The sequence below is a fragment of the Phalacrocorax carbo genome, chromosome 1, assembly GCF_963921805.1.
Source record: "Phalacrocorax carbo chromosome 1, bPhaCar2.1, whole genome shotgun sequence".
Lineage (NCBI taxonomy): Eukaryota > Metazoa > Chordata > Aves > Suliformes > Phalacrocoracidae > Phalacrocorax > Phalacrocorax carbo.
In genome coordinates this window covers 87,205,619-87,220,237 of record NC_087513.1, presented here as the reverse complement: position 1 = coordinate 87,220,237, position 14,619 = coordinate 87,205,619, and the positions used below count along the sequence as shown (strand labels likewise).

The following is a 14,619-nucleotide window of genomic DNA, read 5'->3' as shown; positions in this document are numbered from 1 at the left end:
GTTGTTTTCAGCATTTATGAAATCTCAGCAACTTTTTTCAGGCACCAAGTGTGCTGAACATTATCCATGTGGCGTCCACTTTCTCTTCCAAAGAACTGCACTGAAAAACTAACTTCAAACTGCCTATCAGGCCATAAACCCTCCCCTCTCACACCATCTTTATGAAGGAAGTAAAAAAAAAAAAATAGTATCAGAGGAGGACTCTCTGCCAGCTTTATTTTAATAAGGTCAGTCCTTTAAAAGGTATCCAAAATTCGCTCTCTCTTTTTCATTCATTTTTTTATTTTTAGTGCTATAAAGTTTTAATAATAGGCAATAACTGAAGCAGTTCCATTGTCTGAAAAATGAAAAAAGATGTACGAGCTATCTGTGCACCTCCATAATCCATCCCATATGGCTGACCTTGCCATTCCCGCTGCATGCAGGATTCAGGTCATCATTTCATTGTTCACTGGGGAAGCCAAACTATTGGCTCCAAGCACCCTCCTGGCTCTCCTACCCCAGACAAAAGCTCAAAGAGCATTTCCAACACAAACAACTTTTATCCACCTCAGCTGCCCACATCTGAAAGGAAAGTGCTGTTGCTTGCCTTCAGCTTACTTTTTTTTCTTCTCTCACCCTGCTGGGTTTCCTGATTGTTGTCCCTTCTGGCTTCCTCCTGGATAAGGAGCTCCCCGCAAGCATCCCACTGTCAAATGAACTTTACTCAGTCTCCAAATATAGGCTCTGTGGCACTAAACCTGCACCCTCACTACCCAAACATTTGGCTAACTGAGCTCCATATGTCAAAAACTCTGGTTCTCAGTCTCTCGAGATTCAGGAAAGCAACCAAGTAATACCTGCCTCGTATGTACATTACGTAGGTGTCCTTTCACCACCAGGATCAATTCTCTTGTTTCACTTTTACAGATGCTTCACGTGCTTTTGCAGATAAAGCAAAGAGGGACCAAAACTCATTTAGAGGGAACGAAGACTCAGCCTTCTAACACAGGCTAAATCCCTAATCCATCAAGGCTAATGGCTCGATTGCTGAACGCCACCAGTTAACATGGTTTGAGTGCTCAAAGACTGCAAAACAACATCCAGCTGCTGAGCTGTTTGCACCCTTCCTCTGAAATACCTCACTGCTCCTTCTCCTGGTGCGAGCACTGAGGCAGTCAGCTGTGAAGGGAGACAACTGTGCAAACAACTGAAAGAGGTCCAAGAAGGGATCTGTGAAAAGGCCATTCTTCCAGATGGATACAGGCAGTTACATTGTTTTGGGGTGTCCGAAAGGAGCAGGTTTATAGCAGTCTCTCGTACTGATGAAGAGAGACCACAGTCATAAGGAACCAGATGGGTAGGCTGTGAGCTGTTAGAAGTGAAAGATTTAAAAGGGAAACTAGTTTTAAAAACAACAGTAAATCCCATCATTTCTGCAGCAGGCAACAGTGAAACAATATCAGAATATGAAATGGAGGCCTGGGGATAAAGCCCCTCCCACTGTAAGTGAACATGAGGTTCATGACTGCCTGAGGAACCTGGATATGCACAAGTCTATGGGACCTGATGAGATGCATCCCAGAGTCCTGAGGGAATCGTCTGATGTAGTTGCCAAGCCACTCTCCATGGTATTTGAAAAGTCATGGCAGTCAGGTGAAGACCCTGGGGACTGGAAAAAGGGAAACATAGTGTCCATCTTTAAAAAAGGTAGAAAGGAGGACCTGGGGAACTACTGTCCTGTCAGCTTCACTTCTGTGCCTGGGAAGATCATGGAACAGATCCTCCTAGAAGCTGTGCTAATGCACATGGAGGACAGGTGGGTGATTTGAGGCAGCCAGCATGGCTTCACCAAGGGCAAGTCCTGCCTGACCAACCTAGTGGCCTTCTATGATGGGGTGACTACATCAGTAGACAAGGGAAGGGCTACAGATATCATCTATCTGGACTTCTGTAAGGCCTTTGACATGGTCCCCCACAGCATCCTTCTCTCTAAACTGCAGAGATATGGATTTGATGGGTGGACTGTTCGGTGAATAAGGAAATGGTTGGACAGTCACATCCAGAGTGTAGTGGTCAATGGCTTAATGTCCAGATGGAGACCGGTGACAAATGGTGTCCCTCAAGGGTCTGTACTGGGACCAGTACTGTTTAATATCTTCATCAATGACTTAGACAATGGGATCAAGTGCATCCTCAGCAAGTTTGCAGATGACACCAAGCTGAGCAGTACAGTTGACATGCCAGAAGGACAAGATTTCATCCAAAGAGGCCCAGACAAGCTGGAGAGGTGGGCCATGAGAACGTCATGAGGTTCAACAAGGCCAAGTGCAAGGTCCTGCACTTGGTTGGGGCAACACCCGATATCAATACAGGCTGGGGTATGAAGGGGTTGAGAGCAGCCCTGTGGAAAAGAACACAACACAAGAAGGACCCAGAACTGTTGGAGCGGATCCAGAGGGGGGCCACAAAAATGATCCAAGGGCTGGGACACCTCGCCTATGAGGAAAAGCTGAGAGAGTTGGGGTTGTTCAGCCTGGAGAAGAGAAGGCTCTGGGAAGACCTTATTGCAGCCTTTCAGTATTTAAAGGGGGACTAGAGAAAGGATGGGGACAGTCTCTTTAGCAAGGCCTATTGTGACAGGACAAGGGGTAATGGTTTTAAACTAAAGGGGCATAGATTTAGACTGGATATAAGGAAGAAATTTTTTACAATGAGTGGTTGAAACACTGGAACAGGTTGCCCAGAGAGGTGGTAGATGCCCCATCCCTATAAACATTCAAGATCAGGCTGGACAGGGCTCTGAGCAACCTGATCCAGTGAAGATCGCTGCAGGGGGATTGGACTACATGACCTCTAAAGGTCCCTTCCAACCTAAACCATTCTATGATTATAAGAAATAAGTAAAGGAAAAACACAACTCTCCATTTCATGGAAAAGCCTCAATAAAAAGCAGAAAGTAAACATCCTAGGGAAGAATTGGCCTAAGAGTTCCTCTTCTCCCACTATGCTGTTTTTTCCAGTAGGTTTTTTTTGTGGGTTCCCCCTCCCCATCATTTGCTGGCAAACTAACCATGACTCTGATTCAGTATCCTGATGTCACTGGGATATGACACCCTGGAGCAGCCTTAGACATTCTGTGGTCCCTGCTGTTGCCTGAAAATTTTTTTCTTTTATACAGAAAACCTCTTGGACATATACCACACTTGTGTGCTTCACAAATGGCCCCTTTTTCAAATTACCCTGTTTCTTTTTCAAAGGAGGCCTACATTTTCAGTGGGACATTCTACAGCTACAACCTGACGCACAGTAGTCGACTGAAGTTGTTGTGAGGAAGTGGGAAGCTACAGAGCATCATGATCATCACTCAAGTTGACCACTGATGCTGGTGAGATTAGAAAGAAATGAGAGGAAGAGAAGCCAGCCAGAACAGTTTGAAAAAGTCCCATTTGAAGAGTCCTTTCCACACACAGCTCAGACCTTAATGCTTTTCTCCCTCCTATGTGTACATCTATGTACATGTCCTCTTTAAAGGGAACAGCTGAGTCTTCGAGTGTCCTCCACTAGTTGACAACAGCTATGCAACCTTAGCCAGACCACTGCTTGTGAGGCAGGCGTCTGACTGCTATATATGCTTGCAAATACCTTTGCCTATTTTTTCTTCCTAAAGCCTCAGGCTGTGCTCTTTGATGTGTAATACCTTAAAGATTTTAATTCCTCTTTACATCAGCAGAGAGCCTTACAGAGCCCTCCCCACAGCTGCAGCCGTGTAGCAATTTCCTGCCCTTTCTTAAATCAATGAGCTACAAAGATCAGTAATTCCCAACCTTTTCAGGAAACTGTCCAAATTCACTGGACTAGGACCTTATTAATGCCTTCCACGTTAATATAGCCCACCATGTACCTGGAACTGCATCAATTCCCCTTCTAAGCCCAGCCTCCAGTGCAGCTGTATCTCTGCACACAGAGAAGACCTTGTACCCAGGGCACATACTACCTCCCCCACACAGGAGAGGAGAGCAGAGCAAAAGCCACATATGCCTCAAGTATCAGAACTAACGCTTACGGCAGGAATTAAATAATGGTGGTAACACCTTTTTCCATAGCTACAATAAGGTGAGAACAGAGGAGCTGAGCTAGGAGGTCACTGGGTCAGCAAGGTGCTGTCTTTGTGATCATGGAGAGTATAGCACTTAAACGGGTGATGGGAAACACCGGGCAGTTGCCCATCCACTGAATGTTTCCCATACCAAACCATGAATCAGTTAGCAGTCCTGGTGAACACACACAAGAAGAGATTGCAAGTAAAAACTGAATTACAGTGCCCATGGGGACAGCAAATGAGGGCTATGCACATGACTCTCACTTTGGTCTGCACATTCAGAGCCTTGCTTTACAACCCTAGGGCTCCTGTAACACAGTCATATATGTCTATTTCTATAATTAATTTAATGTTGAAAGCCTTTCTTACACTGATTTAAAGGAAACGCATGTCATCTAGATTTTAAATACTAAGATCTGCTGCACACTCTGCTAGATTCATGAACAACAATTTGAAAAATTTGAAACTTTTTGTTTAGACTTTCTTTTTTGATAACACGGTAGCATCTTCTAATACAAAAGCTTTTGGATTCAAGTTGCTGTTTTACTATTGTGTTATTAAAATGCAATGTATTCTAAATTGTGTTTAAGGTGTTCTACTTAATTTTTTTTCCTAAAAATCCTCACAAAATTAGACAACACAAAGTGAAGCCATTTGACATCACTGGAGAAAAACTGAAATAGTTTGAAACCAGAACATTTTTGCTCTTTTATCCTGCAAACCTATCAGAAACTATTTTTTCTTTTAAAATGTGAAGCAAGCATTTGCCTCCAAGTTTGGAATCTCCTGTGAAAATTAGAAGAAAAAATTGCCTTTCAGACTTCCATACTATTTCTCTGTATAACAAAGCAAAAGTGTCTAGATCCTTTTCCCTACAACTTTCATTATTTTGCAGAGTTTAACATGTGACCTATTTGTCTGTTTTACAATCTGCAGTCCCCATTTTCTATCTCTGTTCTTCATTTTGAAGAAAAAAAAATTAAAAATTAAGAAACTCCATTGTATCTTCACAAGTTAATTTATTTTACTTAATTCTTTGGATATCATGGCACCATACCAGTAATATATGAACAGTTTACTAATAACTTATCAGAGATGATAACTTATCAGAGATACTATTCTTAAAATAGTATCTTAAGTATATTCTTAAAACACATTTTAACTGTGTTTCTCAACAGCAAATAGTAAAGCTCAGAACATGAAAATAATAGAAATGAGCATATATAAATTAATTATTCAGCAAGAAATAAAAACAAGAGCAAAACATATATACAGAAAAAAACAGCCTTGAAAGTAGTGGTAATGGAAAGAGTACTGAGGTAGCAGTGAACAGAAAAATTAAACATTTGACAGCAAAAATACAGTCACAGGAAAAAAAATGTTGTCAAGCAAGAAAGTGATAAGCTGTCTTTACAGGTATGTTGCCTAAGAATATCTAAAACCCTGTTTCAGGGTTTTGGCACTGCAGGGTCCAGGCAGAGGTAAGAGCAGCACTGGAAGAAACTTCTGAAAAGAAACAGAGTCAGTCTAGCTGGCTAACCTGGAAAGGATTTTCTAAGGAAGTAATCATTATACATTGGGTTTGTTTAGACAAAAGTAAAACAGTCCTTCAATTTCCTCTAAGAACTAGTCTACAGCAAGCTTCTGCAAAAACTAATTAGGATTGCAAAATGCCTTCCTCAGCCTTAGACGCATGCCCTGTGCAGCTCATTAGGGGAAGGAGATAGGAGATCAGTGAGGAAACACAAACAAGCTCCTGTTACCTGTTTCTCCCAGAATCTCTGAAACCTTTAGCGAAGGGGTTTCTGTCAATTTTTAATCTGGTGATCTATAAAGGAGGAAAAAAAAAGAATTAGCTGGTCTCTTCAAAATATTCTTCTTTCAACAAATAAAAATTACTGATGATTACCACTCTTGCCCAAATCACCTGTATGTTGATCTTTCATACTTCTTTGCCCAGACGTATTAAAGTCACCCCTCCATTATCCATGAAGAGATTGTCTCCTTAGCAAATGAACAGTGCCAGAGGCAGAAACCCGGCAGCATCAGGAAGCCTGGCACAGCTTTGTGGCCGAGAGACTGTTGACTGTTCCTGAAGGGGAAGCATGCCTTCGACCCAGGTGCAAAACCCTAGGAACTATAGCTCATCAGCAGCTGTGTGGTTTGGGAAGCAGGCATACTGCTCATGTTTGGCTGCTATCTGGGTTATCTCAGCCTCAACACTCCAGATATCCAGCAGCTGGATGCACTCATGGACCTTCAAAAAATGCTAAGGAAAAAAGGCCAAGCAAAGCACAGGCTACAGCCTACAAAGATGGCAGCTGGCCACCCGGTCACGTGCACAAGGTGCTGCTGTTCTGGCTGGCATCTGGGTGGCCTGTTCAAGGGTTTTCTGCGCTGGAAATCACTTCCCGCCTGCTCCTAAACAAAGAGCTGGACTGAGTGCTTTTGGGGAATCTTCCTTCCTGCTTTATTTTTAGACATTAATTCCATGTTGGTAAATATGGAAAATAATATTGAGATTTTGACCTTGCAGCCCATGTTATCATACTCCCTGTCAGCTATTCCCCAACCTGGTACAGCATGAGAGGTTCCCTCTGCCAGCCTCACTTTGTCCCATAGACCCTGTCTCTGGAGTGAAAAAGGGAGCAAGATCTCCAGATCCTATCAAATTTGAGGTGTTTTTGCTGAAACTGCTCAAAAGGGACTAGTTTAATACAGACTGATCTGAAGCGGATTTGCAGGTGTTTTGCTTCTGTCAGAACCAAGCCCTTACTCTGGATATTAACCTCAGATCTGGAATGCAGCTCCTATTTTTGCAGAAGCTTAATTTGTGAACTTAATTTCCGCTAGCCTGACTTTGCAGCTGTCCTGGGACTTGTGTGTACAGAGACAGATATGTTCTGTGGAGGATGGAATTACAGCAGAGGGAATCCCTGTGGTGGATTTGCTAACATTTTACAATTGTTTCCAGAGATGCTTCTCCCAGTGAGGCAAAGTTTTACAGCCACTGGAGGGCATGCAGGCAGATTCAGAGGATTTAAATTTATTTTTAATGAAAAGGTTTCTCTAACCCACCAGAATCTCCTTTACCGGTATTATAAAAATGTCCTCCCCAAAATTTTTTTGACAAAACTCCCAAATGTTTGGAATTCAGAGAGACAGGAAGACATTTCAGTGCTTCTTTACAATGAGGTGTCTTACAGCACCAGTGCCTGACAGAGATCCTTTCCTTAGCACCTCCTTTACCTGTGTAATTAGGGGACAAAGACAGGCATTTTCCTGACATTTCTTCTCCTTTTCTATCCCCTTTCCATGTCTGGTCTACAGTTAAAGTTTGTGGAGTATATGCATTTGGGCCAGGAGTAGTGGAGCAAGAAATTTTAAATGCTGCAGTAATAGCAAATCTATCACTGTACTGCAATATTTTTTTCTGCTGGAATAGTTGACCCATTCTGGATGCCGATTTAAGTCAATTCAAGGGGACCAGACTGAGAAAAAGTTAGGAGTGGGTATCCAGAATCAGTCATGGGAACACTGTCAGCACATGTGCTCTCTCTTATATGTTGCAAAATAAAGACTCTGTAATAATTTATGGGCTGAATATGACAGTATGCACTAAGCTGATATAGCATTGCACATATTGAGGGTCCCTCAATCCAAGAATACTAAATATAATGACATCCACTAAGTTCATTAAGTCATTCTTCAGAAACACAGATGCTGTCATGGAGAAATATTTACCATACCATTTCCAGTTCAATTCCCCTGCAATTTATGCTAGAAAAAAATGTGTAACCTATTTTCCTAACAGGCTTGATAACAGATTATTTTTTCTTCCTAGCTAGTTTGTACCCTCATTCTAGTTTATAACAGTACCTTGTGTTCTGTAAGCAGACACGTTATTAACACAGCAAAAAGCTTCACCAACTGAGATTCTGCTTCATATACTGGTAAAAAATTAGCTTATACAGCTTTTTTAATGCCATCACAACACCCACCCCAGTAAGGAGGAGAATGGCAGGAAAGGGAATTGGGATGTGCACAGCATCTCTCACCTGAGAATAAAACAGAGGGTATGTGTACACAAAAAAAAATAGGAGCACACTGAGCCCAAATCATGACAGAAGTGATGTGAAGGCTGGTGGGAATCCCTAAGGCAGAGGTGGCTGGCAGATGAGGAATACACAAGGAGACTACAAAGAGAATGGGTGGATGTAAGGAGCTCTCAATGTGTGCAATGAGCATGCCTGCAGAAGAGATGAAGCAGGCCATCTCCTCCTCAAAGACTAGGACACCATCTTTCACTGGCCACTGAAGGAGAAGGGGGAGCAAATGTGTAATCCACAGTGAGCCCTTTCCAAAACTCCTTTCTTTGCTGGTGTCTCAAATGCTTACATTTTCCCAGCAATTTCCTCTAAAAGATCCCAAATATTTTGGGAAAACAGACAGAGAGTTCTGTAATCAAACACAAGTGTGGACTGAGATTACATTTGAGTGCCATGAAGTCTAGTTCAAGGAAAAGGGGTAGATCAGTAACAAAGCTCAGTAGTTAAGGCCTCTGCAGGTAGGATCCCACTGTAGCAACATCTCTTCCTTATGATATCTGGAGTCAATGGTAACTCTGTCCACTGGGAACTGTGCAAGTTCTGAATCAAACATGAATTCTCATTAATTACATGAGAATTTTAGTTCATATGCAATACATGGACTGCTGCCACTTACGTTCAAAGGCTTATTTTGTTAGCAGACTGATGAGATTCCTCTTTTATAAAACCTTTTCCTTCACTTTAGCAGTGAAAAAAACTCTATGTGTTTTCTCTGTGAGATAACAGATCTGAACTAGTTATACTGCCTTTAAAATTACCGTGGGGACAGGACACTGTAGTTTGTACTACAAGGCAGCAAGGAAAAGTGAACACAATACATCTCTTTATGGTTGATCTCACCTACTTACTTTACAATAAAATCTGCAGGCACCTTATCTTCAAGATGGTTTTCTGGCTAGATACCTCATGTCTACACACTACCCCAAAACAAGCATTTTCTTTTTGTGCAGAAAAAAAACCCAGTAAGCCTGTCAAGGGTACACTCTTCTTGAGCTATGTTTCCCAGAGAAGTTAATGTCTCAAACACAAAGAGCACACTGGTATTTTTATGAACACCCACCATAAAAGGAGCCTAAAGGCATGCAGCTTTACCTGTTGATTTTGGTAGGCTGTTACTGTGGTGAAGACAGTCTCAGGGAAATTGAAGGTTTTCACCCCATCTCCTGAAGGAACCGGCTTTGTAGGAGAAAGATCACTGCTGAAGTCCTTGCGGATGACATGAACACGGGGCTGGTACTTATGCATTGAATGTAAGATTATCTGAAGAAAAAAAACAAAAGGAAAAGGATTTTTTTTTCAAAACATTTACACTATATTCACAGGAACAAGGAAGCAGGGATGGAGTAAGGGCTAATATGAAGAAAATTAGTCTTTTCTTACATGTATGAGGTTAGAATTTGTGCTATATGCAGGTGCCATGTCAAAGTGGAACTCCCATTTGAGAGAAAAGGGGGCTTTGTTACTTTATAGGGTCAGGCAACATTTTGATGAAAAAGCACTGAAGAAGGGAAAAAGCTGTGTAACTCTGGGGACTCATTACAAGCATGCGTGCCCAGCAGGACACAGGAGCATCGGAGCAGCATCGCCCTTTCAAATCTGAGAGGAGCAAGGCTAGGGTAGTAAAAACCAGGATTAGCTTCTAACTTACATGGCCTTGATCATCAAGCTCATTGTTGGTCAGCTTGAGCTTGTCAAAACTGACCACCTGCCTCATCCAGGTGTCTCCAGAAGCCAGTGAGTCAGGATGGATGTAAACCCTCGGGGGCACTGGGGAGTCAGCATTGCCAGCCACCATCCACTTGGAGCTGTGATACACATACCTGAAAGAGGAAGGGTTGATGGCTAAGGGAACTTGTCACTCACTTGCTTACTCAAGGAATATTTCTAGGGCTCCCCTTCCCCTGCCACCCTACCGCATGCACCCCAAGGTCTCATTTGCCATCAGGGGAGAATGTGCTTTATTGCAACCTTCTACCTTCTAAATGAAAGACAGGCTACCCCTGAGCCACTTGTTCTGACTTGATTCCTTATTAAAACCACCTTTGCAGTTATTTGCCCTGTAAAACTCTGCCACATGTGCCTTCTCAACTCCTTAACCCTCTCTGAGCCAGAGTAAAAGGCTAGAAAATATGGGTAAACAAAGGCTTCTCTGAAAATATTCATAAATTCCCTGTAATTTCTGGAAATCTTCACTGGCTGCCATGCCAGACCGTGCAAAACACATGTGTCTCCCTCCAGAAAGGGTAAAATCCAATGGATAACACTAGAACAATTGATTAAAAAAAATTCTGGTTTGAAATGTTGTGAAATAGGAAATTACATGTAGTATTACACATGTTGGTATTAGAGGAAAAAAAACTTTTTTTGTTCCTGGTCTTTCATGATCTTTTTGTGTTCCTGACATAGCTATCCTATATATGCCATAAATTTCTCTACCACAGCTTTGCCTAGACACTATTTTCTTTCTGTCCTGTGGCTCATTCAGCCTAAGGCATTTCACACACAGTCCTGCTAACACCTCTGAGTTCTGCCCTGTGTTGCCCCTCATTCGGTCTCTACTCAGCTCTGCTAAGCTATTTCAGTCCTTACCTACAAAGAGTGACTCATTTCATGTATTTTCAAAAGAAATTAAAAAACAAAATCTGTTCTTTTCAATGCTAGCTTGCTCTATGTGGCTGCACAAGCTAACAAGGACAGAAAAAAGTGTAAGACAATATATTTATTTTTGACATTGATGCTGTCAGAAGCACATTTAGAAAGGGGCAAAACCTCTAGCTGAGTATCAACCACTACCTTGGTGCTTCCCAGGAAAAGCATTTTCCTGAGAAACACTCTGTACAATCTGAGAGCAAAAATGTAATATTTAGCTTTGGAAGCAGAGAATCAATTCTTGAATCCTTGAAATGTGGTGTGGTCAAGACTATTTGGGGAAAATCTTGCTCTCAGGGGTCTTTTAATGAATATAGATAAATCACCTCTGTCTGGCTAGTTTTCTGGAATGCAGAGGACCATGACCTTTCCAGAATATATTTTAGGATCAGGAACCCATTAACAGCAGAGAAATCTCTTTTTCCTGTCTTTCACCTCAGTGGTGGAGAGCCACCAGAGGGTTTCTCAACGTCTCCAAACTGTAGGTCAGGGCTCATATTCCCTGTGGCTGCTGTGAACACTTTAAAAACAAAAATCACCCAACTCAGTTCAGGCCAGACCTGAAGTGCCCATCTTAGTTCAACCACTATTGCCCATTCCTTTGTTGCTGAAGTAGTTTTAGAGGCTCCAGACTCCCTGTTGATAACTCCAGTTATCAGTTCCCTTAGACAGTCGTTGCTAATCATGTCAATTGTGAAATGCATGCTAGGGATCTCCCCAACTAAAAACTGCTATTTGAAAAGAGCAAGATTTCAATCCAAAAGTACAAGAGAGTATATTAAACCTTTTGGTTTGTGTCTCAAAATTCTGGTCAAATCAGCTGTGTTGGTGTAAATCAACACAGTCTCCTCCATCATACCTTTGCAATGGTGTATAATAGCATGTGTCTTTCCTAGGCTGTCACTGGCAGTAAATTATGACAAGGTTCCTACCTCTGTGGTAGGAGGTAAGCCTAAAAAAGGTTACCTGTATCTCTTGTTATCCACAGGTACAATGTCCATGGCAATATAATACTGCTGGTGAGGATCCAAGCCTGTAATTTTCACTCTCATGGCCGGAAACATTCTCCTAGGAAAAGAAGAGTAGAAATAAGGAAGAAAAAGGTGAATAAAGAAGCTGAAGGGGCTCCTTAGACCTCTCTCTGACACCAGGAGCACACTAGTTTACACAGCCCAGTTCTTGGTATGACTCCTCTGGGCTTGATGTGGGTAGCAAAGACTGTGCTGGCACTGGTTTGAATCTTCAAATTTCTCCCACTTAAGAAAAGAGGTAGCAGGATGACAACCTGTGGGTAACAATAAAACACTCCCAGTCAAGCAGTCTGTCTGTTCCCAGCTCCTGACAGACAGTTCTGCTGTGCTCCACACAAATTGTTCTCTCTAGGCATTTCTAGAATGGGCAGTGTACCTTTTTCTTGCTGTATTTCCCATCAGCCATACATCTGTAATGATTCTCTCATATTCCGTTAAACACAGGATCACTTTAGTTGTCTTTTTTTATAATACCACACTTCAGTACAGAGTTTGATGGCACTGGAGTAATATTTAAAGCAATTCCATCATCCTGAAAGATTCTCTCACTCCTGTTTATAGTTATTTAAGAAAAAATGTCCCTTAATCTGCTTATTAGGCATATATTTCACATTTAACAGAAACACTGGCATTATCATCATGGTTTCCTTGAAGTCCTGGTAGTATTTTGAGGAATCTTTTAAATAAGTATTGTATTTTCTACAACATATGATCCAGATCTTTCTTAAACATTTTCTCCTGATAGGCAAGTTATGAAACTTCACACCAGCAAGAATCAGTTCCCAGCCTTTCTTTTCTTGTCTGAGCACAAGTTTACCTCTGCTGTGTACTACTCACTCTTCTGAAGGTGCTTGTAGCTAGGCAATTATTTCAGAAGAGGAGAGCTCAGAACAATTTTAACCTCAAAGCATGTCACTGTTAGTGTGTCTATAGTATAATTTCTCCTTAAAAATTTTCTGTTTGCCAATAGTCCAATTGCCATTCTACACTTCCCTCAAACAGCACGCTGAGTGAATTGTTTATGCCATATTATATTTGCAACTAATGCAGTATTTTAACATCTTCATGAAATCTGAGGAACAGAACTGGGTGAAGTGCAAAAGCAAATGCGCAGCAGAACAGAGCACTGAAAGAAGTCCTGCACTGTTTCACTGACTGTTAGCTCAAACCTGTGTTCTACTTGAGCGGCTTCTCAGCCCTTATCCAAGAAAACCTTGAGCTGAGATCCTGCAGGGTGGTGTTACTCAGTTCCATGAATTCTGCCCAGAAGATACAGAACTTTGGTAGAAGAAACTCTGAAAGTACTGAATGCTCATATGAAATTACATTCTGCTCCTCTGCTAAGTAGATATATCCTTATGGAATGAAGGTAATTTGGATGGAAGGAGGATATTAAAGGGGAATTTATAATCACAATGCCAAAATTGTGGAAAAGTGTACAAGAAATGTTTGTCCATTTTTTCTAGGGGCAGTCCCTAGAAACCATAACAACACTTTCCTGTCTATTTAGTGGGGAGCAGTGAAATGTCAGAGAAGATTTAAATCTCCCAACATTTCTGTTTCTCAGAGTTGTTACCAGTGACACAGCCTGGAGGTGGAAGAAAACAGGAAAGCTTATGTCAGTATCTCCAAATACATGTCTAGATCTTTGTACAGAATGGCTGCGACAATGAGAAGCTATTTTATTCTTTCCTTTCCAGGCCACTTGCAGAAGAGGGTGGGAAGGAGGAGGTTGGTGCTCAGCCTTCACCATATCCACAGGTCTTCCATTTCAGGCCACTGAGAAGGAAATTTCTGCCCTTCTATTAGTGATTGCATCTGCCTTGGAAAAGGGCATTTACTGTGGGGGGTGGCAGAGCACAGCTAACCTGAGTTATGAGAGACATAAAACTGCCTGAAAAATTGTCTGCAGAAACCCTTCAAGGAGAGAGCAGATTTGTGCAACTTGTGGTCTGAGTTTGCTAGCTGAATGACTGGGGGGGGGGGGGGGCGGGGGGAATAATGGATTAGACTTCAGTGACTTGAGGGCATTACCTCGTTTCTACCACAATGGCTCATTAAATCTGCCAAGCCAAATGGGTACAGGATGTGGCATTTTACAGTCCATCTCTCCTTAATCGGAGAGAGGTGGCTTGGGAACAGCTTAAGAGGTTTAGTGTAAGAAACCCATGTTTCGGAGTGTTGATGGGAAACCCAGGATTGAATCTGAGTCTCTTTGTGCACTGTTTTGGGAAAATTGAACGCTGTGTGTCCCAAGAAGTTCTCTCCAAATCTGCAGTCCTGTGTAAAGCTGCAGTATAGCCTGTGGGGTTGTTTCCTTATGAAACAACCTTGTAAAAGATTACCGCAGACCATTCAATAGGCTTAGAGGCTAATCTCTAAAACGATCAGAGAGAGCTTGGCTTGATCCTACTGCTTTCTCTAAGATTTGAGTGTACTTTTAATATTACTGTACTTCTTTTTCTGTGGGTGTAAAAGTAACTCAGGCTTCTTTGCCACAAGGTTGTGGCCTGGAACTGTCACAGCAGGTCTCCAGCAGCACTGCTTCGTGGAAAGGGGAAAATTGAAAAGGCAGAAGCAACAGTGGCAATTTAGGGAGATACTGAGGTGTAATCCTAGTTAAATCCCTGTACTCCATGTTTCCTCTTGTCTAGCTCTTGGCCCCCAGAGGTACCAGCCCTATAGAAAACGGAAGGCTCAAAGGTTTGGAAGGAATTCAGGCCATTTGAATATGGCTATATTAATAAAC

The 14,619-nt window shown here is 42.0% G+C and overlaps 1 protein-coding gene across 1 annotated transcript in view; it reads right to left on the bottom strand.

Annotated features, from left to right (window-relative positions):
• Positions 1-14,619, bottom strand: part of TBX15 (T-box transcription factor 15) — a 104,141-nt gene that overhangs the window by 20,450 nt on the left and 69,072 nt on the right. The window contains exons 3-6 of the mRNA XM_064465202.1: positions 11,806-11,907; positions 9,839-10,010; positions 9,283-9,450; positions 5,845-5,909 (exon numbers count right to left, since the gene is read on the bottom strand). Of these exons, the coding sequence (XP_064321272.1) occupies positions 5,845-5,909; positions 9,283-9,450; positions 9,839-10,010; positions 11,806-11,907 (507 nt within the window). The remainder of the gene's footprint in view (positions 1-5,844; positions 5,910-9,282; positions 9,451-9,838; positions 10,011-11,805; positions 11,908-14,619) is intronic.